At 45.9% G+C, this 21,612-nt stretch overlaps 2 protein-coding genes and 1 long non-coding RNA gene across 8 annotated transcripts in view; 2 read left to right on the plus strand and 1 right to left on the minus strand.

The window, feature by feature from the left end:
• Window positions 1-14,310, plus strand: part of HOXA3 (homeobox A3) — a 52,159-nt gene extending 37,849 nt beyond the window's left edge. For 4 of the 6 annotated variants that reach the window (XM_082193510.1, XM_082193505.1, XM_082193509.1 and 1 more), the window contains exons 2-3: window positions 9,109-9,727; window positions 12,602-14,310. In XM_082193510.1, the coding sequence (XP_082049636.1) occupies window positions 9,226-9,727; window positions 12,602-13,365 (1,266 nt within the window). In that variant the 5' untranslated portion in view covers window positions 9,109-9,225 and the 3' untranslated portion in view covers window positions 13,366-14,310. Of the gene's footprint in view, window positions 1-142; window positions 515-5,583; window positions 5,723-9,108; window positions 9,728-12,601 lie in introns of those variants that run through there. The other 2 variants (XM_082193506.1, XM_082193507.1) reach the window with 2 other exon arrangements.
• A 177-nt stretch (window positions 14,311-14,487) lies between these two features.
• On the minus strand, window positions 14,488-17,487 carry LOC309515587. The gene is made up of 2 exons (XR_014212533.1): window positions 15,972-17,487; window positions 14,488-15,008 (listed from the first exon to the last, which is right to left on the minus strand). It is a non-coding gene; the product is annotated as an uncharacterized lncRNA (long non-coding RNA).
• A 204-nt stretch (window positions 17,488-17,691) lies between these two features.
• HOXA2 (homeobox A2) lies at window positions 17,692-21,597 on the plus strand. Its single transcript, XM_082193519.1, has 3 exons — window positions 17,692-18,216; window positions 19,272-19,700; window positions 20,461-21,597. The coding sequence occupies exons 1-3, from the start codon at window positions 18,207-18,209 to the stop codon at window positions 21,225-21,227; spliced, it is 1,206 nt and encodes a 401-aa protein (XP_082049645.1). The 5' UTR covers window positions 17,692-18,206; the 3' UTR covers window positions 21,228-21,597.
• The last annotated feature ends 15 nt before the right edge of the window (window positions 21,598-21,612 follow it).

A 21,612-nucleotide genomic window follows, 5' to 3' on the forward strand; every position in this document is an offset into this window, starting at 1 on the left:
TAAAAGATAATCTGTGCCCCCCCCCCTTCTTGGCTAAAGCGTAAGGAGGGGTGAGAGAAGAAACAGAAAAGAAAGGAGGAGAAACTCTCTCTCTCTCTCTCTCTCTCTCACACACACACACACACACGAGGCTTGCGCTTCCAACCCTTGTTCCTTCAGTGATTCCCTATTTCAAATAAAAGGATTTAAGTTGACGTATGACCACGTGAGCACATAATACAGCGCATTATTGTGGCATTTGGAGTGGAGACCCGGACTGGCTTCGCCCGTGATTACGTTTTTTCCGTTTCTGTTCAGAGCAAGAACTGCTTTCTATTATCCACCATCAGCGCCGCCGCCGCCGCCGCCGCCACCGCCGCCTCCCCCCCCCCAAACTACCAACCCACCCGCTCACCCTCGGAGAGAGAGCTTCCACTTGGGCTACGGCGCTCGGTCCTTATGGAAAGGTTATCGCCGGACTCTTAGGACGCGATGCTTCGTTTAAAAAAAAAGAGAGGATGGATTTTATTTTAAGGTATTTCCGCCGATTGTTCCTTTACCGCGGGTGACTTATGGCTGGGCGAGGCAAAGGTCAGGAGAAAAAGCTTAAGGGTGTATATGGACACCAGGCAAGTCTCGTTTCCCCCTTTGTTTCCCTGGGCTTGTGGAAGGGGGGCGAGAGAGAGAGCTTTGCAACAAACAGATTAGATAATATTTCCCCCCCCAATAGGTTTTGGATTTCTGCGTGTTCTTGTGGCTGGGCTTTGTTGTGGCTTTTTGTTGTGGTCTGGATGCTTTAGTGGCCGTTGTTATTTAAATCGCCCAACAGAAGCAGGAGAGGACAGAGTCAAGGCTTTAGCTTGTCCTGTTTATTATATACCTCTGATGCTGATTTAAGTGTGTTTTGGGAAGCGTCACGCGACCGTGATCTGAGCCATCTTTCTTTCTTTCTTTCTTTCTTTCTTTCTTTCTTTCTTTCTTTCTTTCTTTCTTTCTTTCTTTCTTTCTTTCTCTCTCTCTCTCTCTCTCTCTCTCTCTCTCTCTCTCTCTCTCTCTCTCATATTCTGGACCTTCAAATCGATGAGTATGCAATTCTGCTACCATTTTATTTATGCCGCTTACTGGTATTTTGTTGACTGGTGGCCCACTGAACGCGCGACTGGTGGGATCTTCACCATTCCAGGAGAAAGAAACCAGGCGGTTTTCCCGCTCTCCCTGCTCAATTTTCAAGCTGTTTCCCTGTCTTCTCTCTCTGTGAGAATGGAATAAAAGCATCCATCCATACCCCATAATAATCAATGGGAATATTGGAGCGGGGAGGGGGGGGGAGAGCTGTGGTTGAGAGCAAGGATCTGGAAAGGAAAAGAAGGCGCTTGAACCTATTTTTCTCTCCAAAAGCTTTACATTCGCAGTTAGATTTCCTTTACCTCTCACCAAGTCTTAACCAGCTATTCATTCAGTTTTATGGAGGGAGATGCACCGCAAATAAGGGGGAGGGGGAATGAAAGCACTGCTTGTGTTATACAAGGGGACAAATGTTATATAAAATTACATCCACCACTGAGTCCCAGCATTGCTAAAGGTCAGAGTGCTGACTTTTGATTTATGTTGCCAGTGGGCTAGGGGCAGAGCGCTCGCCTACACGCTGCTGCTGCGCCTCCTCCCTCTCCCTTCTTAATGCCCAGTTGCAATTATTCAATTCAGGGTTAGATTTTAGAATTGGGGGTTAAGGAGCAAAAGCTTCTTTTTCTTCTGTTATAAATAAAACTCCCTTATCTAAAACATGATGGTTCTTTAATTCTAGAATGTGTCTTGCGGATATTGTGTATTTCCCCCCCTTCCCTGATCTGTTCACCGACCAGATCCTAAATTAATAAATGAAAAGCAAGCGGATCCAAATTGCCCAGGCATCTCTTTACACGTATGCACTTCTATACACTCTTTCAGATAGATATGAAAGAGGTGGGGAAACTTTATTTTTTCTTTGTGGGGAGGGGGGGAGGGGAATTAGATTTCAAATAGGCCGAAACCTCTTTGGGAAAATATATAAATAAAATGTAAGTTTTAATTGTGGCTCAATTACTTTGTCACGGTTTCTTATGATTTATGACCTAGTTCTGGTGCATTTTGACCCAGTTAAAAGAGTCATAAATAATAGGAGTGCTGAACCTGATATGAAAAAGGGCTTTCGTGCACAAGTGTTGGAAAGTAAGTAAATAATAATAATAATAACAATAATAAAGATTCCGGTAAAAATCCTCAGTATATATATATGCTGAGTAAATACAAAACGAAGTGTCAATAGCGGTTGTATGGGGTTTGATAAGATAAACAATGATAAGAGACCGAAGAGGCTTCTTCTGTCTAAGGTTGGAAGCGATACACTTCTGGGATTGAGATCCTAAACACCCTTACCGGGAAGCAAATGCCATAAAAAGCCAATGGTACTTACTTCCAAGTAACCAAGCTGAGGTTCGGCGTATTAAGCGTCTCAGATTTGCATTTTATCAAGATTCTGTACCAAACAAGCCTCTCTCCCTGCAATTAAATCAGTTGAGTAGTTCTTCTCGGTGCCTTCTTGCAGTATAGTTATTCCGGAGTTCTGAATAATTTTCTCTTCCCAGGAGATATATATATATATTTATATTTTCTTTCGCAATGCATTCCGAAATCTTTGGGCTATTTGCCGAAATGATCGACGAAACTCCCCTGGATTTTCTACCCAGAGAAGAGAAAATGTTCGTTTACAAACTTCAGCTCCTGGTTCAAAATGTAGTGTAGTATCTGTTTGTTGGTTTGTTTGTTTTTTTCCGGTGAGCAGCCCACCCCCAGGTTGCAGAAAGGATTTTCAGGGGAGGGAGGGGCACCCTGAGATATTCATTTATTCCCCAGTATAATCCAGTTAACTGGAAACATATTTATGCCGCTTGACTCCCAATGGCATAAATCCAAACATCGTGGCTTCTTAGACGGGGGAGTGTCAGGCAACTGCAGCTATATAAAATAAAATTAAGATTTATTTATTTTTAAATGATCAGGCTGGATAGAGAAAAGATACAAAGCCTACAACAGAATTCGGGGTGGGGGGGTAATTTCACTTATTAAATTAAATAACCTATTTTATTTAAATATTCAGGGCTTAGAAATCCACCCCCGCTTCCAACCACAGATCCTTTATCTGATTTACCTCTAAGGTGAAATATGTTATCTCTGCATCACAACATTGCTCGCCACAAAATTAGCCTAAAGTAATTCCGAAGTGTGACAGAGCGCTCCCACCTCGCCATCGCTGCTGGGAATCCCAAGACTGCCTTTGTGGCAAGTGGGGTGCGCGCGCGGTGGATACCCGGACCGTCTTCTGTCATTTGTTCCGGAGAGGGGTTCTCTCTCTGCCACCCGCCTTGCTCCCCACGCAAATCCTCCCCCAGTTTCTTAGCCGGCATCTTGCTCTCCTTTTTTTGGTGGCTTAAAAAAAAAGGAAAAGTGTAGCATCAGCAGTTTTCAGAAGAAAAGTACGAGGTTGATTATTGACCAAAAGAGGCGTTTTCTCTCCCAGCGCAACTTTCAAGGGGTTGTTTGTAGCAAAAAACTGCCTACCAGTGAATTTTTTGGGGGGCCCTCCTACGCCGCTCAGCTTTCCCCTTTCAAGTTGGGAGCCGCCGCGATCTGCTACGAGGAGCAAGTGTTTTCTGTTGTGAAGCTCTGTTTACAGCTTGGGCGCACGGAGTCATAAATCTTGCCTAGCCATAAATGACAAAAACCATTGGTATGCGTAAGAGGCCACCCTGGCCTTAGAGTCCTTGTGTGTGCATGTGTTTAAATATCCTCTTTCTTCCCCTCCTTTTGCTTTGTTTCTGCTTTAAGGTGACATTGCGGTTTAAAGGGAGCCCTTTGTATTTCTCGCACCTTGGGTTTTATCGAAGGCATGTCAGATTCACACCTAGGCTTTATCCGAGTGCACCGCGGAAGGTCTGAAGCGCCGAGCGGCTCCTTTGTGTTGCCTTGATGCTCTCCGTAGGTCCAGCTTGGTTTTGTTTTTTTGTTTTGTTTTTGGAACCCAGAAGCATTCTGCCGGCTAAACCTCGCGACATTTGGTTTGGTGGTTGGAATGGAATAAAGAAATGGTTAGGAGAAGGGAGACTAGGATAAAGACTAAGGGGGGGGGGCGGCGGAACAGAACTGAAGTTCACAGAACCAAACATCCACGCCCATCAGCATGCAACCACAACATTACATATGTCTGTGTGCGTATTTTTATAAATACACACGGAGAGGTGTGTCTTTATGGATGAAAAGACTTTCGTGCTAGCCTCTCTGAACGCATTTACAGAGGTCCTCCAGGCACACCTAGGCTTCAGAAAGTCTAGGAGCCCCTCCGAATTATTTAGAACCCGAGTCCCATTTGTTTCTGCCGCGGAAGGATGCGCAGCTTCCCCATTCGATCCTAACGATGTTTGCTCGCCAGCAAACCCCGTCGATTTCAATTCGATCGGCTTTCACCTAAGCACCCTTTAGGAGTAGGTTTGCCTGTCTCAGTTCCATTGATCTGAACAGAGACAAACATGCCAGCAATTCGGTTCTACAGTAACTGGGAACGGAGTCTTTATGGGAGTGACAGCCAATTTGCGCGGAATTCAGTGGCAAAAAAGAAATCGTCCCTCGGCTTGTTTGTGTACCACGGTCGCGTGGGTATCCCGCATCCAGTCGCGCGCGTTAATGTAAGCCTAGGGGAAGGGCATGTGTGTGTGTAGATGCGTCCTTACATGGGCATCTGGCTGCGGTTGCCTATCTCGGGTGAGCGCGCCCGTTCATCATCCCGAAATGTCATTACTTTAATCGTTCCTTTGAAACGCTGTCTAGATTGGCCTGGGTGGTAGACAGACCAGAGGGCTCCTGGTTTATTACAATGGGGAGCATCCGAGCCTTGCAGGAGTTCCAGGTTTCGACCCCTTCTGAACGTCCAAAAGAGTCCATATCTACCATAAGCACCTTCATATAACGTGGAAATACGCGCGCGCGCACATATATATCAACAATCCGGCCTAGGGAGGGTGACCCCTTTGTGAGCATCCTTTGTCTTCATTTGCATAATTTCCCTGGCCTTCAGTGCCGCCCCGGCGCTTCCCTCCCTCCCTCATTCTTCGCCCTCCCTCCCTCCCTTCCCGCTCCCCACCCCCCACTCTGCTCGCCTGCCTGCCCCGGACTTCCCGAGGCAGCTGCCTTACCCCCCCTTCAAACAAACGCCCCCTTGGGCGCACAAAGATTTCAGAAGAAACATCTCTGCTGCTTTTTTTTTTTTCCTGTAGAAAATCTGGTCAAGGTGGGAGAAGCCGGGCTCCCGTAGCCTGGGGAGGCTCTCGATCGCGGCCAGGCCCCGAGGAGCGTGGGGAGGTGGAGGTAGGGGCTGGAGCGAAGTAAAGGCTCGCGCGGGGCGAGGAGGGGCGGGTGGCTCTCCGTCAGAGGCGAGCTGGAGAAAGATCCCCTTGCGCGCGTGCCCTCTTCCTGATCAAGGCAGGGCTGCTCCCATCTGTACTCGTGGGCTCGTCCTGGTGGAGATGAGTTGAGCTGGGACCCATCCCGGAGAAGCTGAGGGGACTTGCTTGGGGAGGGGGACTCGCGAGGTGGAGTGGGGGGGCAGTGGATTGAGGAGAAGAGTCGTGCTCCCAGGGCTGGCGGGGAGCGACTGTCGCCGAGCCTCCAAAGAGCAAAATGCGGGCTTCCGCCTCAGTCGTCAGAAGTTAAGGTAAGCAGGCCACAAATACGCTGCTATCAGTGGTGAATGGCGGAGTTTATGTCCTGGTGATTTATGACCAGAGACTTAAATCTCGGTTCAAGAAGAGTTCACAGGCTGGAGCTTCCTTCTAGGCAGTGACGGATAGACCCTGGTGCTTCGAGTTCAGGCCACTTGCCCACCCCCTCCCCTCCACTTTCCCTTTATCTGGCAGGAAATCTTGGGGCGAAGGGAAGGTGGGTGAGAGGGGGTGCCCGCCTGGATTGAGAGCAGGGTGAAGGGAAAAGACGGGAGCGCGAGAAAGAAACAGCTCCAGATTGGTCGCCGCAGCTCGCTCCACGAGCCAGTTGAGGAGGATTGAAACTTTTAGGCCAGTTCAGTCTCCCTGTTTTCCAACCAGGACTGTATCGGCTCATGTCTAGGCAACCTGCCTTTTTCTGAGCTGCGGATCGAGGCGTGGAAGGGAGGAGGGTTTTTTGTTGTTGTTGTTGTTTTTTAAAAAAATCTGAGTGTGGGGTGGGAGAAGCAATAGGGAGACTTCCCTAACCAAGCAAAAGTTTCCACCAAAGCTTCCTAGTGTTTCTAAGGAGCTAGGAAAGTCCAAATTGATGAGGATATTTTATTTGCAAGGGCCGGTCTAGTCTTCTTGCTCACCCCTTGGGACACTTTTGGATCCTAAGATAGTACAATCCTGCGCACATTTCTTCCTGGGAAGGGAGTCCAACCGAATAGAGTGGGACTTACTTCCCGGTTAAATAGACATTGGGTCGCCCTATAGGGCAGCGAGAGTAAACTCCATGGAACTTACTTTGGAGTAAGCTCATGTAAGACTGGGCTGCGTATGATCCCATGATAAGCAATCAAGTTTTTATGAAGTCTGCTGGCCAAGTCACTGGGTTGCGTGACAAACTTCTGCGCGGCCTAATTTTGCTTGTAACTTGTTCCTCCCCGCCAGTTTCCTTTTGTCTATCATCTGTGCATCATCAGCAGCAATAGGCAAATGATATGAAGGGTGCATTTTACTTTGAATTGATAAGACAGTATAAGATGTGATCCAGAGTCATGCCCTTTCGTGGAAGTTTTGCCCATGATTTCAACCGGAGTTGTTTATTAGCACCGCTCCTTTCATTGTTTGAGAATACTTAGGTTTACCTTTGCTCAGAGTCGGCTGCTGACATTAAGGATGAGAATTGCCTTATTCCTCTCACTTCACACTCTCTTTGGCACCATCCTCCACCTGAGCTGGTTCTCGCCTCTCTGCCAAAGCTTACAAGAACAAAACTTAAATGCCTGGGACGTCGTGGAAATATTATGAATTTGATCAAACGGGAATCACGATCATAACAGACCCCACCACCTAATTTGTGGTTCACAGAAGATAACAGGCCTCTGCAAAGGAAGCCCGGAAATTAGCAGAATGATTAGAAGACAGATAGCAACAGTAGGATCTACAATCAAGGCTTTTTGTTTTTGTTTGTTAGGTATTTTAGGTTTAAGTCGATTCACTCTCAAACTGGAGGGAATCAGTTTATGGCTGGATTGTGTTCCGGGGCTACAGTTTCTAAACTGCAGCCGAAGAAAGTTAATTGCCTACATTTTTAGCTCTTAACCGCCGGGTTCAGAAAGGACTTGATTACTGTTTAAATAATAATAAGAATCAAAAGGCAGCTGCCATCTGTAAGGGGTTTATTAAATTAGTTTGTCTCTACAATGTGCCTTGTTTTCTAAGGAAACGAGTGTGGACTGAAATGCTAACACATGTAATGAATTTGAGTGGGTGGCTAGGGTGCTGTGTAATGTTTTCTTCAAGAATATAAGCCTTGGCACAAGACCATCTTGGCGGAGAAGAGGGAACCGAGGGTGTTTTGTAAGAAGATGGGGAGAGGGAAGCTATTAAGGTGCGGATAGAGGGGTTTTGATATCGGGGTTTGGCCCGCCTGTTAAAAAAAAAAAGTTCTTAGATGGCAGATAAAATTCCTGGGAATGGAAGCCCAACTCCAACCTCGGTTGTACTCATGCAGGTAAACATTGTGGAGTGAACAGAAAAAGATTCGCCTGGGTTGTAGGAGCCTTCTGCGGTTTTGTGTGTCCATTCTCCTTTTCCCAGCCAAATGACCCTCATACATCAAATTACATAGCAGTTCCAAAGACAGAGCCTATTATCGTTAAGTTGGTAGGAAAGTTCAATCCGTGGTCATGGAGATGAACGCTGGTTTTTCAGGTTCCTGGTGTGTGTCTTTCCCCCAATCCATCATGTTTGAGCAGGTAGAATTTGGGTATATTACATGAAGGGGTTTGGGGGAGGGGGAAGTGAAGATACTGAATGATAATATTTTAAAAGTTCATATGTGCCTAATATACCCCCGAAATAGTTATTAGCTGTTCCCGCGGAACGCAATGGACAGAAATAATATACAGTATAGGCCCGAGGGTGCGAAGGAAACTTCCCACAAAAGCAGGTCTAGCTGAAAGGCCGCCTCGGATTATTATGTTTGGTTACATGTTGAGGCTGTTTGATCCTGGAGGCCAGATTTGTGTCTCTGTCTAAAGGCGCAGCAGTTAAAGCTAATTTATGCGCAGGAAGTTGGCTGGTTATTAAACTGCGAAGGAGAAGGGTTTCCCTCGTCGCTGTGCTGTTTCATCACACGAGGGCCATTATGGGTTGCATTTGTCAAACGTTTCCTAGCAAACAGTTCATGTGTTCGAATCCCTCGAGTGCCAGAACGTTGAGTAGCCCTTCACGGGGAATGCGATACAGTTATTTATGGGTCTTCTAGCTTTCCCTTTTCTTTTTTCCTTAAAAAAAATGCAATTCAAAATGATGTTTGCTTAATAATAAAAAAGGAGGGGGGAGCAAAAAAAAAGTATAAAGAGGAAAGAGCTACGGATTTGCTCATTATTTGGGGGGTGGGGGTGGGGAGAAAATATCACTTTCCCACGGTGACCACAAGTTTACTCTGGTCGTTCTTATCTAGAGACTCTCCCTTTAAATAACCTACGAAGTCTCTTTCCTGAGAATTGATAAATTGGTTCTTAGAGTAAGTGTGTGTGTGTGTGTAGATTTTCATCTCTCTCTCTCTCTCTCTCTCTCTCTCTGTGTGTGTGTGTGTGTGTGTGTATGCGCACACACACACGCACACACACACACACACACACACACACAAATATAGATATGAAAATCCTAGAAAACTACACACTCCCGGAGCAGTAAAGCACACAGTACCGGCTGCCTAGTAAATCCCAGCCACTATCGAAATTCTCTTCGCCCTCCAGGCCAAGTCATGCTGCTAAATATTGCTGACCACTTTTTCTGTTATGGCTTTCATGTCACTTAGCTATTGAAAGTAAGATGGATTTGTACTATTTCTTCACTCTCCTGTGCTTTCCCTACACCCTAGGTCTACCAGGACGGGCCATTGGAGGAAAAACGTCACGTGACAGAGGGGTGCCAATGTTATTCTTTAAGGGTGTCAAGACCCTGTCAGTTTGTGAAATAAATATTGGGAAACAACGAAATGCAAAAAGCGACCTACTACGACAGCTCTGCGATCTATGGCGGCTATCCTTACCAAGGAGCAAATGGTTTCGCTTACAATGCTAGTCAGCAGCAATATCCTCCTCCGCCTCCTTCTTCCTCGCTGGTGGAAACGGAGTACCATCGACCGGCCTGCTCTTTACAGTCCCCCGGAGGCGGCGGCGGCGGCAGCGGCAGCACCACCGTGTCCCACCACAAGGCCAATGAAATCAATGAGAGTTGTATGAGGACCATCACCAGCCAGTCTCTCCAGCCCCCGGTCCTTTCAGAGCAGCCTCAGCAGCAGCCTCCAGCCCCCCAGCAAGCACCACCACCTCCACCCCCCTCTGTGTCACCACCTCAGAATGCCACCACTAATTCCGCCCCGCCTAGCGCCACCAAGAGCTCCATCTTGAACTCGCCCACCATGTCCAAGCAAATATTCCCCTGGATGAAAGAGTCTCGACAAAACACCAAGCAGAAAAACAGCGGCTCCAGTTCAGGTATGGCAAAAGGAGGAGGGCTAGTAGAGATTAACCGAGCGGATGTACTTACAGGCAGCCCCATCCACCAAGCCGTTAAGCAGAAGTTATTCAGATACTTGACTTCTAGGTGTTTCATTAGTCTTGCAGGAATGGTTTAGCTTCCCCACTCCCCAGCTATTTCACTTGGAAATTGGAAACACACACAATGGCTTGAGATCAGAAAAATGGCCTTATCTATATCTATATCATCTATATCTATATCTATATCTATATCTATATCTATATCTATATCTATATCTATATCTATATCTATATCTATATCTATATCTATTACACATTCACACAGCAAAAGATAGATATGCAAATGCATACATACATACAGCTACATGTGCACATATTTAGGTAGGGGTGTGTGTGCGCGCGTGCGTGCGTGTGCGTGCACACACACACACATCCAAAGAGGCTGATCTCCAGAAAGAGGAGGACGCCTGAAGTTTGGTTGCTTTGCATGACCTCTGTTAAACTCTTGCAAAAGAATGTGAAGTTGCTTAGCTTCCAAGCTCTTCTCTTTGCAGACTTTGAGATGACTGTAACAGGCACCTCTGAGTCCTCAACATTCCATAGACAACCCGCCCCCTCCTTCTTTCTGCTTCTATTAAATCATGTCCAGATACAAAGGTCCAGGCCTATCTTCAACCAGTGGCAAGACCTGTGTGCTTCTCTCTCTCTCTCTCTCTCTCTCCCTCTTTCTGTTTCTTTTCTTTTTTGGCACAGTGCTACAGTCACAAGACAGTGACCTATCCCTGCTGAAGTGTAATGAGAATAAAATAGCTCATCATTATCTGCAGTCAAGATCAATGCTTTGTTTGATATTCATAACCTCTTTTGATTTTAGCGCACAGACTGGCAACCTTACAAGCGCGGTAAACAAAGCTTAGGTTTCTTTAGCACTTTGCAGGCAGGTCCATAAATACATTATGGGTGGATTATAGTGTTTATCAACAGTGCTATTACATAAGTAAACCCAAATCGATGAGAAAAGTATTAGCGTCAGTCTCCCCAGGCATTTGGCTCCTGTTTACCACTTACTTCCTCAATTTATCTTGTGCTGTGAAAATAGATTCTAAAATTTTTGCAAATGTTTTCTTCGATGCATTTCTAATACTGTTACAGTGGTGTATCAACACTGACAAGCCTGCTTATTTGATATGTACTGTGGTTTAAACTGTATATTTATCTACATGCATATTATATCATCTAGGACCCTGGCTCTGATCCATAAACCCCGGGCAGTCAAAGTACTAAGGGTGGCAGCCTAATTCTAAACATGTCAACCTGGAAGTAAACTCTGCTCAGTTTAATAGGCCTTGCTTATTAGTAAATATGCAGAGGACTGCAGACATATCTCACTAGGTGCAACTGTTGGAAGGACAGTCCCACAGAACTGAATGTAATGTGGGCTTGATACTAAACTTGGAAGCAAGTTCCTGGAATTCTGTAAGGCTTCTAAATAGGCTTAGGAACTCTGCTTAACAGTGTATTCCTATACCTATCTACCCAGAAGGAATCCCACTGAGTTCAATGGGGACTTTTCCCGGGTTAGAAGGTATAGGATTAAAGCCAAAATCTCATGGAGTTTGATGCGACTTCAGAAATATTTCACTTATTTGGATTGTGCACTCAGCGAAAGCTGAATACGTTTTGGAAAATGTCCAGGTGTCCCCACTCCCACCCCACCATGGTGGCAAAAAAAGCCAGCACAATGAATTGAACAATTAACCATTTTGCTGCCCTTTAATGGTACCCTAAAATCACTGCCTACAGCAGGCCTCTTTGTCCTTCCCAGTCACAGAGCTGGCCCTGTGTTCCTATCCATTCCATTCACTTGAGTGTGTCCAAGCTGGCTTTAAGCCAAGTAATTCTTCACTGGTGTGTGGAGCTGGCAGCCAAGCTGGTTTTATATTTGGGGAAGGAAGTGGATGGAGTATGGATGTTTGTCTTTGGCTTTTTGTATTCTGATTCTCGGCGTATTGACATAGATACCTATCTTGTTATACTTAATGGAATATACCTTTTGAAGTTCTCTGGACCTCTCTGAATGTCAGCCGCATTATCCTGACCCTACCAAAGTCAATGGGACTTTTGCGGTTGATTCTAAAAGAGTCAAGTTTTCTCTTCTCTAAAGTTCCATATGAAAGAAATAATTCAACCTACCACTTCAATTGGACTTTCATTCAATTACTTGGGAGTAATCCAATTCATATAGCAAACAACTTTTGTTTTAGCGGTTTGGGAGCTGACAACATGTAACCCCAAAATCCATACCTTTATTTGCCGTGGTGTTTATCTTTCCCATGAAAGCATGGTTTCTGGTCAGACGCATTTCTAGTGGTTTTCATAGACCGCATCTCTGATCCTACAGAGATACAAGCAATTTGCATATATTGGTGCAGTAACTGACTGTCACTTGAGCATATCTTTGGTCACAACAGACAACCTCATGTGTGAAAGAGCCAATGCTACCACTAGGCTAGGGGTAGGCAACCTAAGGCCCGTGGGCTGGATGCGGCCCTATTGCCTTCTCAATCTGGCCTGCGGACGGTTGGGGAATCAGTGTGTTTTTACATGAGTAGAAGGTGTCCTTTTATTTAAAATGCATCTCTGGGTTATTTGTGGGGCATAGGAATTCGTTCATTCCCCCCCCAAAAAAAACATAGTCTGGCCCACCACATGGTCTGAGAGATGGTGGACCGGCCCACGGCTGAAAAAGGTTGCTGACCCCTGCACTAGGCCCTGCAATGTATTAGCACAGGCAAGGCTGATTGATGATTACTGGTTGTTGTGTGTTCAGGTGCCCCGATGCTCACTTTGTTCTTTGTATGATTTGCATAGGTGAGAGTTGTGCTGGTGATAAAAGCCCCCCAGGGCAAGCTTCCTCTAAAAGAGCCCGCACGGCTTACACAAGTGCCCAGCTGGTAGAACTGGAAAAGGAGTTTCACTTCAATAGATACCTTTGCAGGCCAAGAAGGGTAGAGATGGCTAACTTGCTCAACCTCACTGAAAGACAGATCAAAATATGGTTCCAAAACCGCAGGATGAAATACAAAAAGGATCAGAAGGGCAAAGGCATGATGACCTCTTCAGGAGGACAGTCCCCCAGCAGAAGTCCTGTCCCTCCGGCTGCTGGAGGATACCTGAACTCTATGCATTCCCTAGTAAACAGCGTTCCATATGAACCCCAGTCACCGCCATCCTTCAGCAAGCCTCATCAGAACGCCTATGGCATCCCTACGTCATATCCAGCTCCTCTCAATAACTGCCCGCCTCCACAAAAGAGATATACCGGAACTGCAGCAGTGACTCCTGAATATGATCCTCATCCTCTTCAAGGGAATGGCTATGGCAATCCACATATACAGGGAAGCCCCGTCTATGTTGGGGGCAATTATGTGGACACCATGGCAAATTCTGGGCCTTCCATCTTTGGTCTGACTCACCTCCCTCATCCTTCCTCTGCCAACATGGACTACAGTGGGCCAATGGGCAACAATCATCACCATGGACCGTGTGACCCACACCCAACATATACAGACCTTACTTCTCACCATCCTTCTCAGGGAAGAATTCAGGAAGCGCCCAAACTGACCCATCTGTAATATACCATCAGTTACTTAGTGGATCATAAAAGTCCCCCAGCCTTTTTTTAAAAAAAGAAAAAGGGGAAAAGAAAGAAAAGAAAAGAAAAATACTTTAAATTCCTCCCCCTGCCCTTTCTGTTTTGCTTCTGTTTTCTTTTCTTTTGGTAAAAAAAAAAAAGCATTTTCTAGTTTATGTGACGTAGCAATATCTGTTGCTTGAATTGCTCCCTAGTTTCAATAGTGGATATTTATCTCCTTGAACTCTTTGCCTTGTGTTCTCCCTTTGAGAGTATACATAGGCTTTCTACTCTTAACTTCAACACTTTTATCAAAACAGGGTATATGAACAAATTTTCTATACAGATGGTTCTTAAATGTGAATTTGTTCGTACAGAATCGATCCCAACCGGGGAAGCATTTTTATTTTAATTGCACTTCTTTTAAATAGCGAGAAAGAAATAAAAAGGCGCTTGAACAGGGGCTCCCTGAGCGAACTTATTAATACGTGTACGTCTTTCAACGTGTGTATGCTGGTGAACTTTCAGATTTATTTATATTTTTTTGCAAACTTTGAATAATCTAAGTGTTTAAATTTTTTTATTTATCCCCATCTGTTCATATTTATATATATAAATATATTAAAAAAAATAAAACTTCTGTACCCTGAATATTCAGGAGATATTTACCTGGCTGTATGTTAAATGACATACATAGGAAATATCATTTGGAAGGGGGGAACTTAAACTCCTTTATTTAAAAAGAAGAAGGAAAAAAATGCAATAAAATCTGGAAAATAAACAGCAGGCCACCACAGGAACAGAAGCGGGTGCCTGTTAACATCGAACTAAAGGGAAATGTGTAAACCTGAACGAGAACAACACAAAGCTAGATTTTGTTTTGAAAGTTATACATTCCTTGCTGCTCACATTCTGGGAAAAAAAATAAAGTTTTTATTCTGAATAATACAGACTTAAGATATGATCATTTGATTTTAGAAAGGAAAAAAAGCGAGAGAGAAAGAGAACAAGGACTGACGCCCTTGGAGCTTTTAAATACATAAATCTCCAATATCCAACCTTCAGGTCTCCTCTGTTTCTCTGAGCTTTCAAAGCTTAGAAGGTTTACACATTTTTGTCTCCACTCCCCACTCCTCAAAAAACAACAACAGTGGGGAGAACTGGAGCACTGAAAATATCCAAGATGGAAAAAGATCCGCCCTTTCCGACCATAGCTCGAGGACTGCAGTTCTCCAGACGTTTTTCATAAACGCAGCCCATAGGTAGCTGTGGCAGCTTGCTCGTTTTTTGTTGCATTCATTGTGGTCGAAGGGAAGCGGAGGAAGGGGTGGAGGTGGGGAAGAGAAACCGTGTCCCTCATGTCTGGAGCGATATGCTGTAAATCAAGCTCAGGTGGCTGCGTCGCCTCTGCAGAAGGGAATCTTCTCCTGAGGCCGCAGGATGAGCTGGGTCCCGCTTGCAGGCTGTTCTCCCTCTCGCCATATTGGGTCCACTCTCTGCTGGAGGAAGCCAGCCGTTCCTAATGGGAGAAAAGGCTCTCCTCGCCTCCGCACTGGGGACCTTTGAGCCGATCGGCAGTTCGCTACTCCCACACTTATAAGCTCCTCTCGGGAACCAAAACGGACAATTCAGCGACTGTTTATGCTGAGTGATGGGGGAAATATTTTTTTAAAAAAGGAAAAGGAAGGGGTGGGGATTTGGAGGGAAGAAAGAGAGGCGAAATTAAATGAACTTAAGGCTAAAAAAACGAAGACTCATGTAGTTAGACTCATGTTTGATATGGCACGAATTCAAAAGCACATTTGTTTACAGGCAAAATACAATTCATCACCCTAATAATGAAGGGACAGATTCAGCAATAATAAATCAGGCCTGTTTGCCAAGCGATCTGGCCCAACCCCGGGGTTGAAAGAGAGAGTTTGTTCCTTATGGTCTTCTTCACGAACTGATCTGCTCATCTGCGGTCTTAGAAATTGAAGGGCTTTAATAATCTTTGCACGACTTGTTAATCGAGCGTCCTTTCCCATCCTGCACCCCCACCCACGTCTTTTCTAGATTGGGTGGGCGAGGTGAGGCAATCGAATGTAAATCTTCTATTGGGGGAGGGGGAGGGGAAATAAAATAAATGAAATCCTTTCTTTCCGAAATACCTTTTGATATATCCATAGCAAATTGGGCTCGAAGACCCTCATGCATGGATCTGCGCTAATAAACGAGTTATAATAAATCCAAACAGTAAACAGATAATTTAAAGCTGTGGGGCTTATTTGTTGTAGCAATTGGGTTTAGGATTCTAAAAACACCGGTATACACAATAGTGCATTTAGAGGGGAACAATTCCACATTCAGCATCTGTTATTTCAATCTGAAAGAGATTGTCGCCATGTTGGTCACCTTGGTAGAAATATTATTCATCTCTTCTCTTTTTCAAAGTCTTAAGAAGCTTCCTGATTTCTTGTCCCAATAACATTGCTACCCCCAATATAAAAAAAATAAACACAAGGCGTAGCTAACTACAATGCAAAGAAACGTAACTCTTTATTATTATTTTGCCATCCATACAAACCTTATTATAGCTTGAGTTAGGCAAGTCCCATGTATACTTACAGCGACGCGCTCCAGACTGCAGAAAGGCTGCACCCAGCCTTTTAAAACTCATTAATCTGATTTTAAAAAGTCTTATAATGGGAAAAAAAATCCCCAAATTGGAGCTCCGGAATGCAGCATTTGGAGGAAGATGAAGCGAAAATGGATCGTGGTGGATATTCTCCTGTTCAAAATTAATTTGAGAGATGATGCCTTATATCAGTGGCGAATAGCTGACTGTTTGGGTATTGAAAACCAACCTTTTAAGACAATTTTCTGGGAAGGGGAAGTCAAAAAGCATATATTATCTCCTCGTGAATTTATTTATTTTTTTTACAGGAAAGGGGTCGCCTAAATTTTCTTTCTGCGCTCCCTCGACTGTATCACATACTGTTCGGATTTCATTTAGAGAAACATAAATTTTGGTTTTTGTTTTGGTTTTGCAGAGGGTTTTGAGTGGAGGGCGTGGGGTTTTTTTTGCTGTTGGCCAGCCTCTTTGTTCCAGGTGTTTTTTCTATTAGGCTGCCCACCCCAAAATGCTGGCCCTAACCCTCCCACGCCGATTTGACTCACAAAGCCTTCCTGGACCCAACTGCCCCAGCCTTCTCCCACGTTCGCCTTTCCTCCTAGCGGGTCCTCGAACAAACCCTCCCACCCATTTCACTTCTAGCACCTATATTCTATAGGGGGGGGAGTAAAGATTTAAAAAAACAAACAAACAAAACCCCAGGATCGGAGCTGTCTTTCAGGGTAATGCGAAAAAGAGCAAGATCCCCACCCTTAGTACAGGAAAATAAAATCCATTTAGGGAGCAGAAACAGCCTCGCCGTCGTCTTTTTCCTTGTTTACTCGCGTTTCTTGCTCTCTCTCTTTCCCCCCTTCTTTTCTCAGCCACATTTGATCTGGGAAAGAGCAAGAAGCTTCGAATGTGTTCTTAAAGGCCAGAAGCTGTCAAAGCGTTTGGCCCGGGAAGATTGATCGCGCGCAGGCTTCAGCGGATCTTTGTTTGGAGTAAAAGCAAGAAAATTAAAAAGAGAGAGAGAGAGAGAGAGGAAAGAAACCCAGCCTACATCTTCCAACAGCATGTATATTTGTAAGGCACCCTTTTCCATCCTCCCTCCCTCCCCTCCCTCCTTCCTTCTTTCCCTGTCAAAGATGCATTAAATAGCAACCACAATCTACATTTTTTAAAAAAATGTGAACAAATTATTGCAATATTTCGGCCCCTCCCCCACCCCTTCCTCAGCCCCTGATCCATATTGTGGGAGTTTATTTGCTTGAAATCAAAAAGGGGGTTTGCTTTTTTCCTTTTTTTTTTTTTTGCTTAAAAAAAATCACCTTTAAAAACATTCTCTCTCTCTCTCTTTTTTTTGCTTAGCTTCACTCCACCTGAAGATGTAATGGTCAGTTTATTGTTTTAAGCGCTTCCAAGCTCTGCTCAGGATTCTGCTCTGAAATGTAACAAGGACTCGAGGTAGCGGATGGAGCACTTTCGGGCTTCACTGGAATGTATAAATATAGAAAGAGAAGCTCTTCCATCCCACCCCTCTCGCCTTGCAGAAAGCCCTCTTCCAAAAAAACCCGGAGGATGCGGGCCTTTTTCCTGGTTTGCTTTGAAGAAGAGGAAACCTTCGCCTCGTTCCCACCGTGTCCTTCTGGGTCTTCTTCTCTCCTCCAGCGCTGTCCACCCCTCCCCTCATTTACCTTTTGTAAAAAAATAATAATAGTAGTGATTGAGGCGATTGAAGAGCTATCCTGTCCAAACCATCGGCATCGCGGAATGAATGAGCAAATCGAATAAACCGTGCGCACCAAAACGAGATGGTAAGGGCAGAAACGGATAGTCAGTTCCACAGTCCTTAGAGCTCTTTGGTTTAATCTGCAGCCTTATTGCGCTTTTGTTTCGTTTTTTTAATCCCAGACATTGACTTTTGACATATTTCACTGGAATCGAGAGGGGGGAAAATACTCGCCGGACCCCATTTTATTGGGGCTACGGAAGGAAAATGCGTCAGCTGATTCCAGTGTCGTTTGTGTGAATGCTCTGGATGTTGTTTTGTGACACCCTCCCCGCTTTTATTTCCTCTTTTGATCGGAACCTGTGTTTGCAGTCCCAGGGTCTAATGGAAATCTGTATCTCCTCTGAACCGTCCGCTTCTGTCAAGACAACTGCGGGGAGAAAGTAGCGACCCACCAGCCTGCGTGCTCTTACTCTTCCCCTAGGAGCGAAGCTGCTGGAGAAATTCCTTCGACACAATGGATGGAGGCAGGGACCGGCGGCCAATTGTTCTCCATACTGTACCCTCAGCTGAAACAGGGAGAGAATTGCGGGGGGGAAAGATGCCAGGTCGTGATCGAGGGGGAGGAACCCCCCAACCTTGCCGTCCTTTAATTTTTTCTTAAGGAAGTGGTTAGTCCTTAGCACGGAGTTGGGTCCGGGTTTTGTTGGAGATGGGGGGGGGGGCGGGGGGGAAACAAACCCAAATCAAATATAAGCAAAGACTCCCTTCCTTGGCATCCCCTGGCTGGGTGGAACTTTTTGTGCTGCGGTGGAGATGTTGGGGGCCCGCGGTGTCACAACTTTGGAGATTAATGGATGACTTCGTTAATGACTCAGGGCGTCCGATGGAGGTGCGCCCGTGATTTGTGAGGTGCAAGGCGCTTGCTTGACAGTCCCAAACAATGAGAAGGGGGAGTGTGCGGAGGGGAGGCAAGCGGGGCAAGGGAGCCTCCCCGGCCAAGCTAAGCATCAGAGGCAGCAGCAACAGCAGCAGCAGCTCAGACAACCCACCCAGGCAAACACACACACACACACACACACACACACACAGACACACACCCTCTCTCTCTCTCTCTCTCCCCCTCAGATATCATTTCAGATTAGGAGGCAAAAGGGGGAGAGCGAGCGAGAGAGCGCGCGGCGGAGATACCCTTTCCCCCCTTTTAAAAAGTATAAATAATGCCTTGCTGGCCCCCAATGAGGCGTTCCTTCCCGACTTTTTTGGATCAATCAAACAGACAGTGGCTTCTTTTGATTAAAGCCCAAATTGTCATTGGGCAGAGGCAATCATGTGACAGCCAATTCGGTCCAATTTCAACCTTGTCTCCATGAATTCAATAGTTTAATAGTAGCACGGTCCCCATACGGCTGTAATCAGTGAATTAGAAAAAAAACACCCCACCAGCGATCTTCTATGATATTTTTTTTCCCTTTTCTCTCTCTCTCTCTCCCTCTTCCTTTCTCTCTCTCCCTCTCTCTCGGTTTTTTTTCCTCCCTCCCCCCCCCTTTTCCTGGGCCTTGCTCCCCCCTCCCCCTCCCAGAAGCGCTAAATAAGAGGGAACTTTTTCTCCAAGGGGGCTGCGAGTTGAAGGCCATGAATTTCGAATTTGAGCGAGAGATTGGTTTTATCAATAGTCAGCCATCGCTCGCTGAGTGCCTGACATCTTTTCCCCCTGTCGGTGATACATTTCAAAGTTCATCAATCAAGAACTCGACGCTTTCACACTCGACACTGATTCCTCCTCCTTTTGAGCAGACCATCCCCAGCCTGAACCCAGGCAGCCACCCTCGCCACAGCAGCAGCAGCCGCCCCAAGCACAGCCCCAATGCCAGCAGCGGCAGCCCAGTGCCAGCCGGCGCCCTCCAGCCTCCGGAATACCCCTGGATGAAGGAGAAAAAAGCCTCCAAGAAAACTGTCCTGCCGCCTCCTTCGGCCTCCGCCACTGGACCAGCCTGCCTGAGCCACAAAGGTCAGTTCAAAGACTTTGCTGCACCTTCAGCCTTCCTGGGACTCAGAGATCTCTCTATCTCCATATAATCTCCTTTTCTCCTCTCCCACTCCCTCTCGCTTGGATGGGTGCCTCCCTAACTTACGGCACTCCAATCCGGGTTCGCTGGAGGTCTGGTGGGGGATCCACAGGCAGATTCCTCAGAAACCAACCCCGCCGACACCCCCAAATCCCCCCACCCCAAACAAAGTTTCTTTTTTTCTCCCCTAACTTGTTTAGCGTGGGATGATTTATTTGAGTTGGAGGTGACCCTCCTCTTGTCTCGCTGTCCTAGAGTTGGGATATTTGACAGTAATGAAGAGTGATAGATTGCTCTTGCTCAGCTAAGCAGCTGATGCATTAATTATAAATTGTTGTATGGCTAATATCAAAGTTTGCTCGGGTATGGGCAGGTTGGGGAGATGGAGGCAAATCAAGTTCCTGGAGCTAAGCGAGGAGGGTGGGGGGAGAAGGAAAAGTGGGTCCAAGAGACCGGGCTCACAGGAGTGCAAACACAATGGATTTACTGCATTCATGGGCGGCCATTTTGTTGCAGTTGAAATTTTAATGCTTTAAGAGAGAAAGAGAGAGCCCCCCCCCCGCTCCAACTAGCTCATTTCCCCCCACCAGGCTTGGATGTTCAAAATCCTAAAATAAGACATTCTCCCTCCTCTTCTCTCTCTTCCCCCCTCTTTCATATCTCTCATTCTAATAGTGCTGGTTGTTGTCTCCTTTTAAGCAGAATCTCTGGAGATTTCCGAAAATGGGACCGGGGGCTCCAGGAGGCTGAGGACTGCTTACACCAACACGCAGCTCTTGGAGCTGGAGAAGGAATTCCATTTCAACAAGTACCTCTGCAGACCGAGGCGGGTGGAGATCGCCGCTCTCCTGGACCTGACCGAGAGGCAAGTCAAGGTGTGGTTTCAGAACAGGAGGATGAAGCACAAGAGGCAGACCCAGTGCAAGGAGAACCAGAACAGCGAAGGGAAATTCAAAGGCTTGGAGGATCCCGAGAAAGCAGAAGACGACGAGGAGGAGGAGGAAGAGGAGGAGGAGGAGGAGAAATCCCTCTTCGAGCAAGCCCTCAACAATGTCTCAGGCGCGCTTTCGGAAAGGGAAGGCTACACTTTTCAGCAGAATGCACTAGCGCAACAGCAGGCTGTCACTGTCCACAATGGAGAGTCCCAAAGTTTCCCAGTTTCGCCTTTAACGAGCAATGAGAAAAATCTGAAACATTTTCAGCATCAGTCACCCACTGTTCCCAACTGCCTGTCAACAATGGCCCAGAACTGTGCAGCTGGCCTGAACAATGACAGTCCTGAGGCCCTGGAGGTGCCTTCTTTACAGGACTTCAGCGTTTTCTCCGCAGATTCCTGCCTACAGCTCTCCGACGCCGTCTCCCCCAGTCTGCCAGGGTCCCTCGACAGCCCTGTAGATATTTCAGCTGACAGCTTTGACTTTTTTACAGATACACTCACCACAATTGACTTGCAGCATCTGAATTACTGAGAAATGACAGACCAACTTTTCCGAAAAGGGTTATTTTCCCCCTCTCCTTTTCCTTTTTTGGGGGGAGCGGGAGGGGGGGATGACTTGATTTAATTTCTTTCCCTTTTCCTGGTCAGTATTTTCCTGATTATTTTTATTTTTCCTTCTCGGTGTGTTGGAGAGCTTATTTTGCCGTTTGCCTATGACATTTTTAGTTGTGTCCGGTTTTAAACCTAGTCCCATTCTAGGTCCTTCTATGAAAAGCAATATATAAGGCCTGTAAGAAAGTGATCATATCAAAATTGTATCTTCACTTTCTTTTTATTTTTGTATTACATTAGGATGCGTTGTCATAAGTATTTTTGGTAGAATAAATTCTTGTTTGCTACAAGCATTTTTCTTATCT

The sequence above is a fragment of the Podarcis vaucheri genome (assembly GCF_965113315.1).
Source record: "Podarcis vaucheri genome assembly, chromosome: 12".
Taxonomy (NCBI): Eukaryota; Metazoa; Chordata; class Lepidosauria; order Squamata; family Lacertidae; genus Podarcis; species Podarcis vaucheri.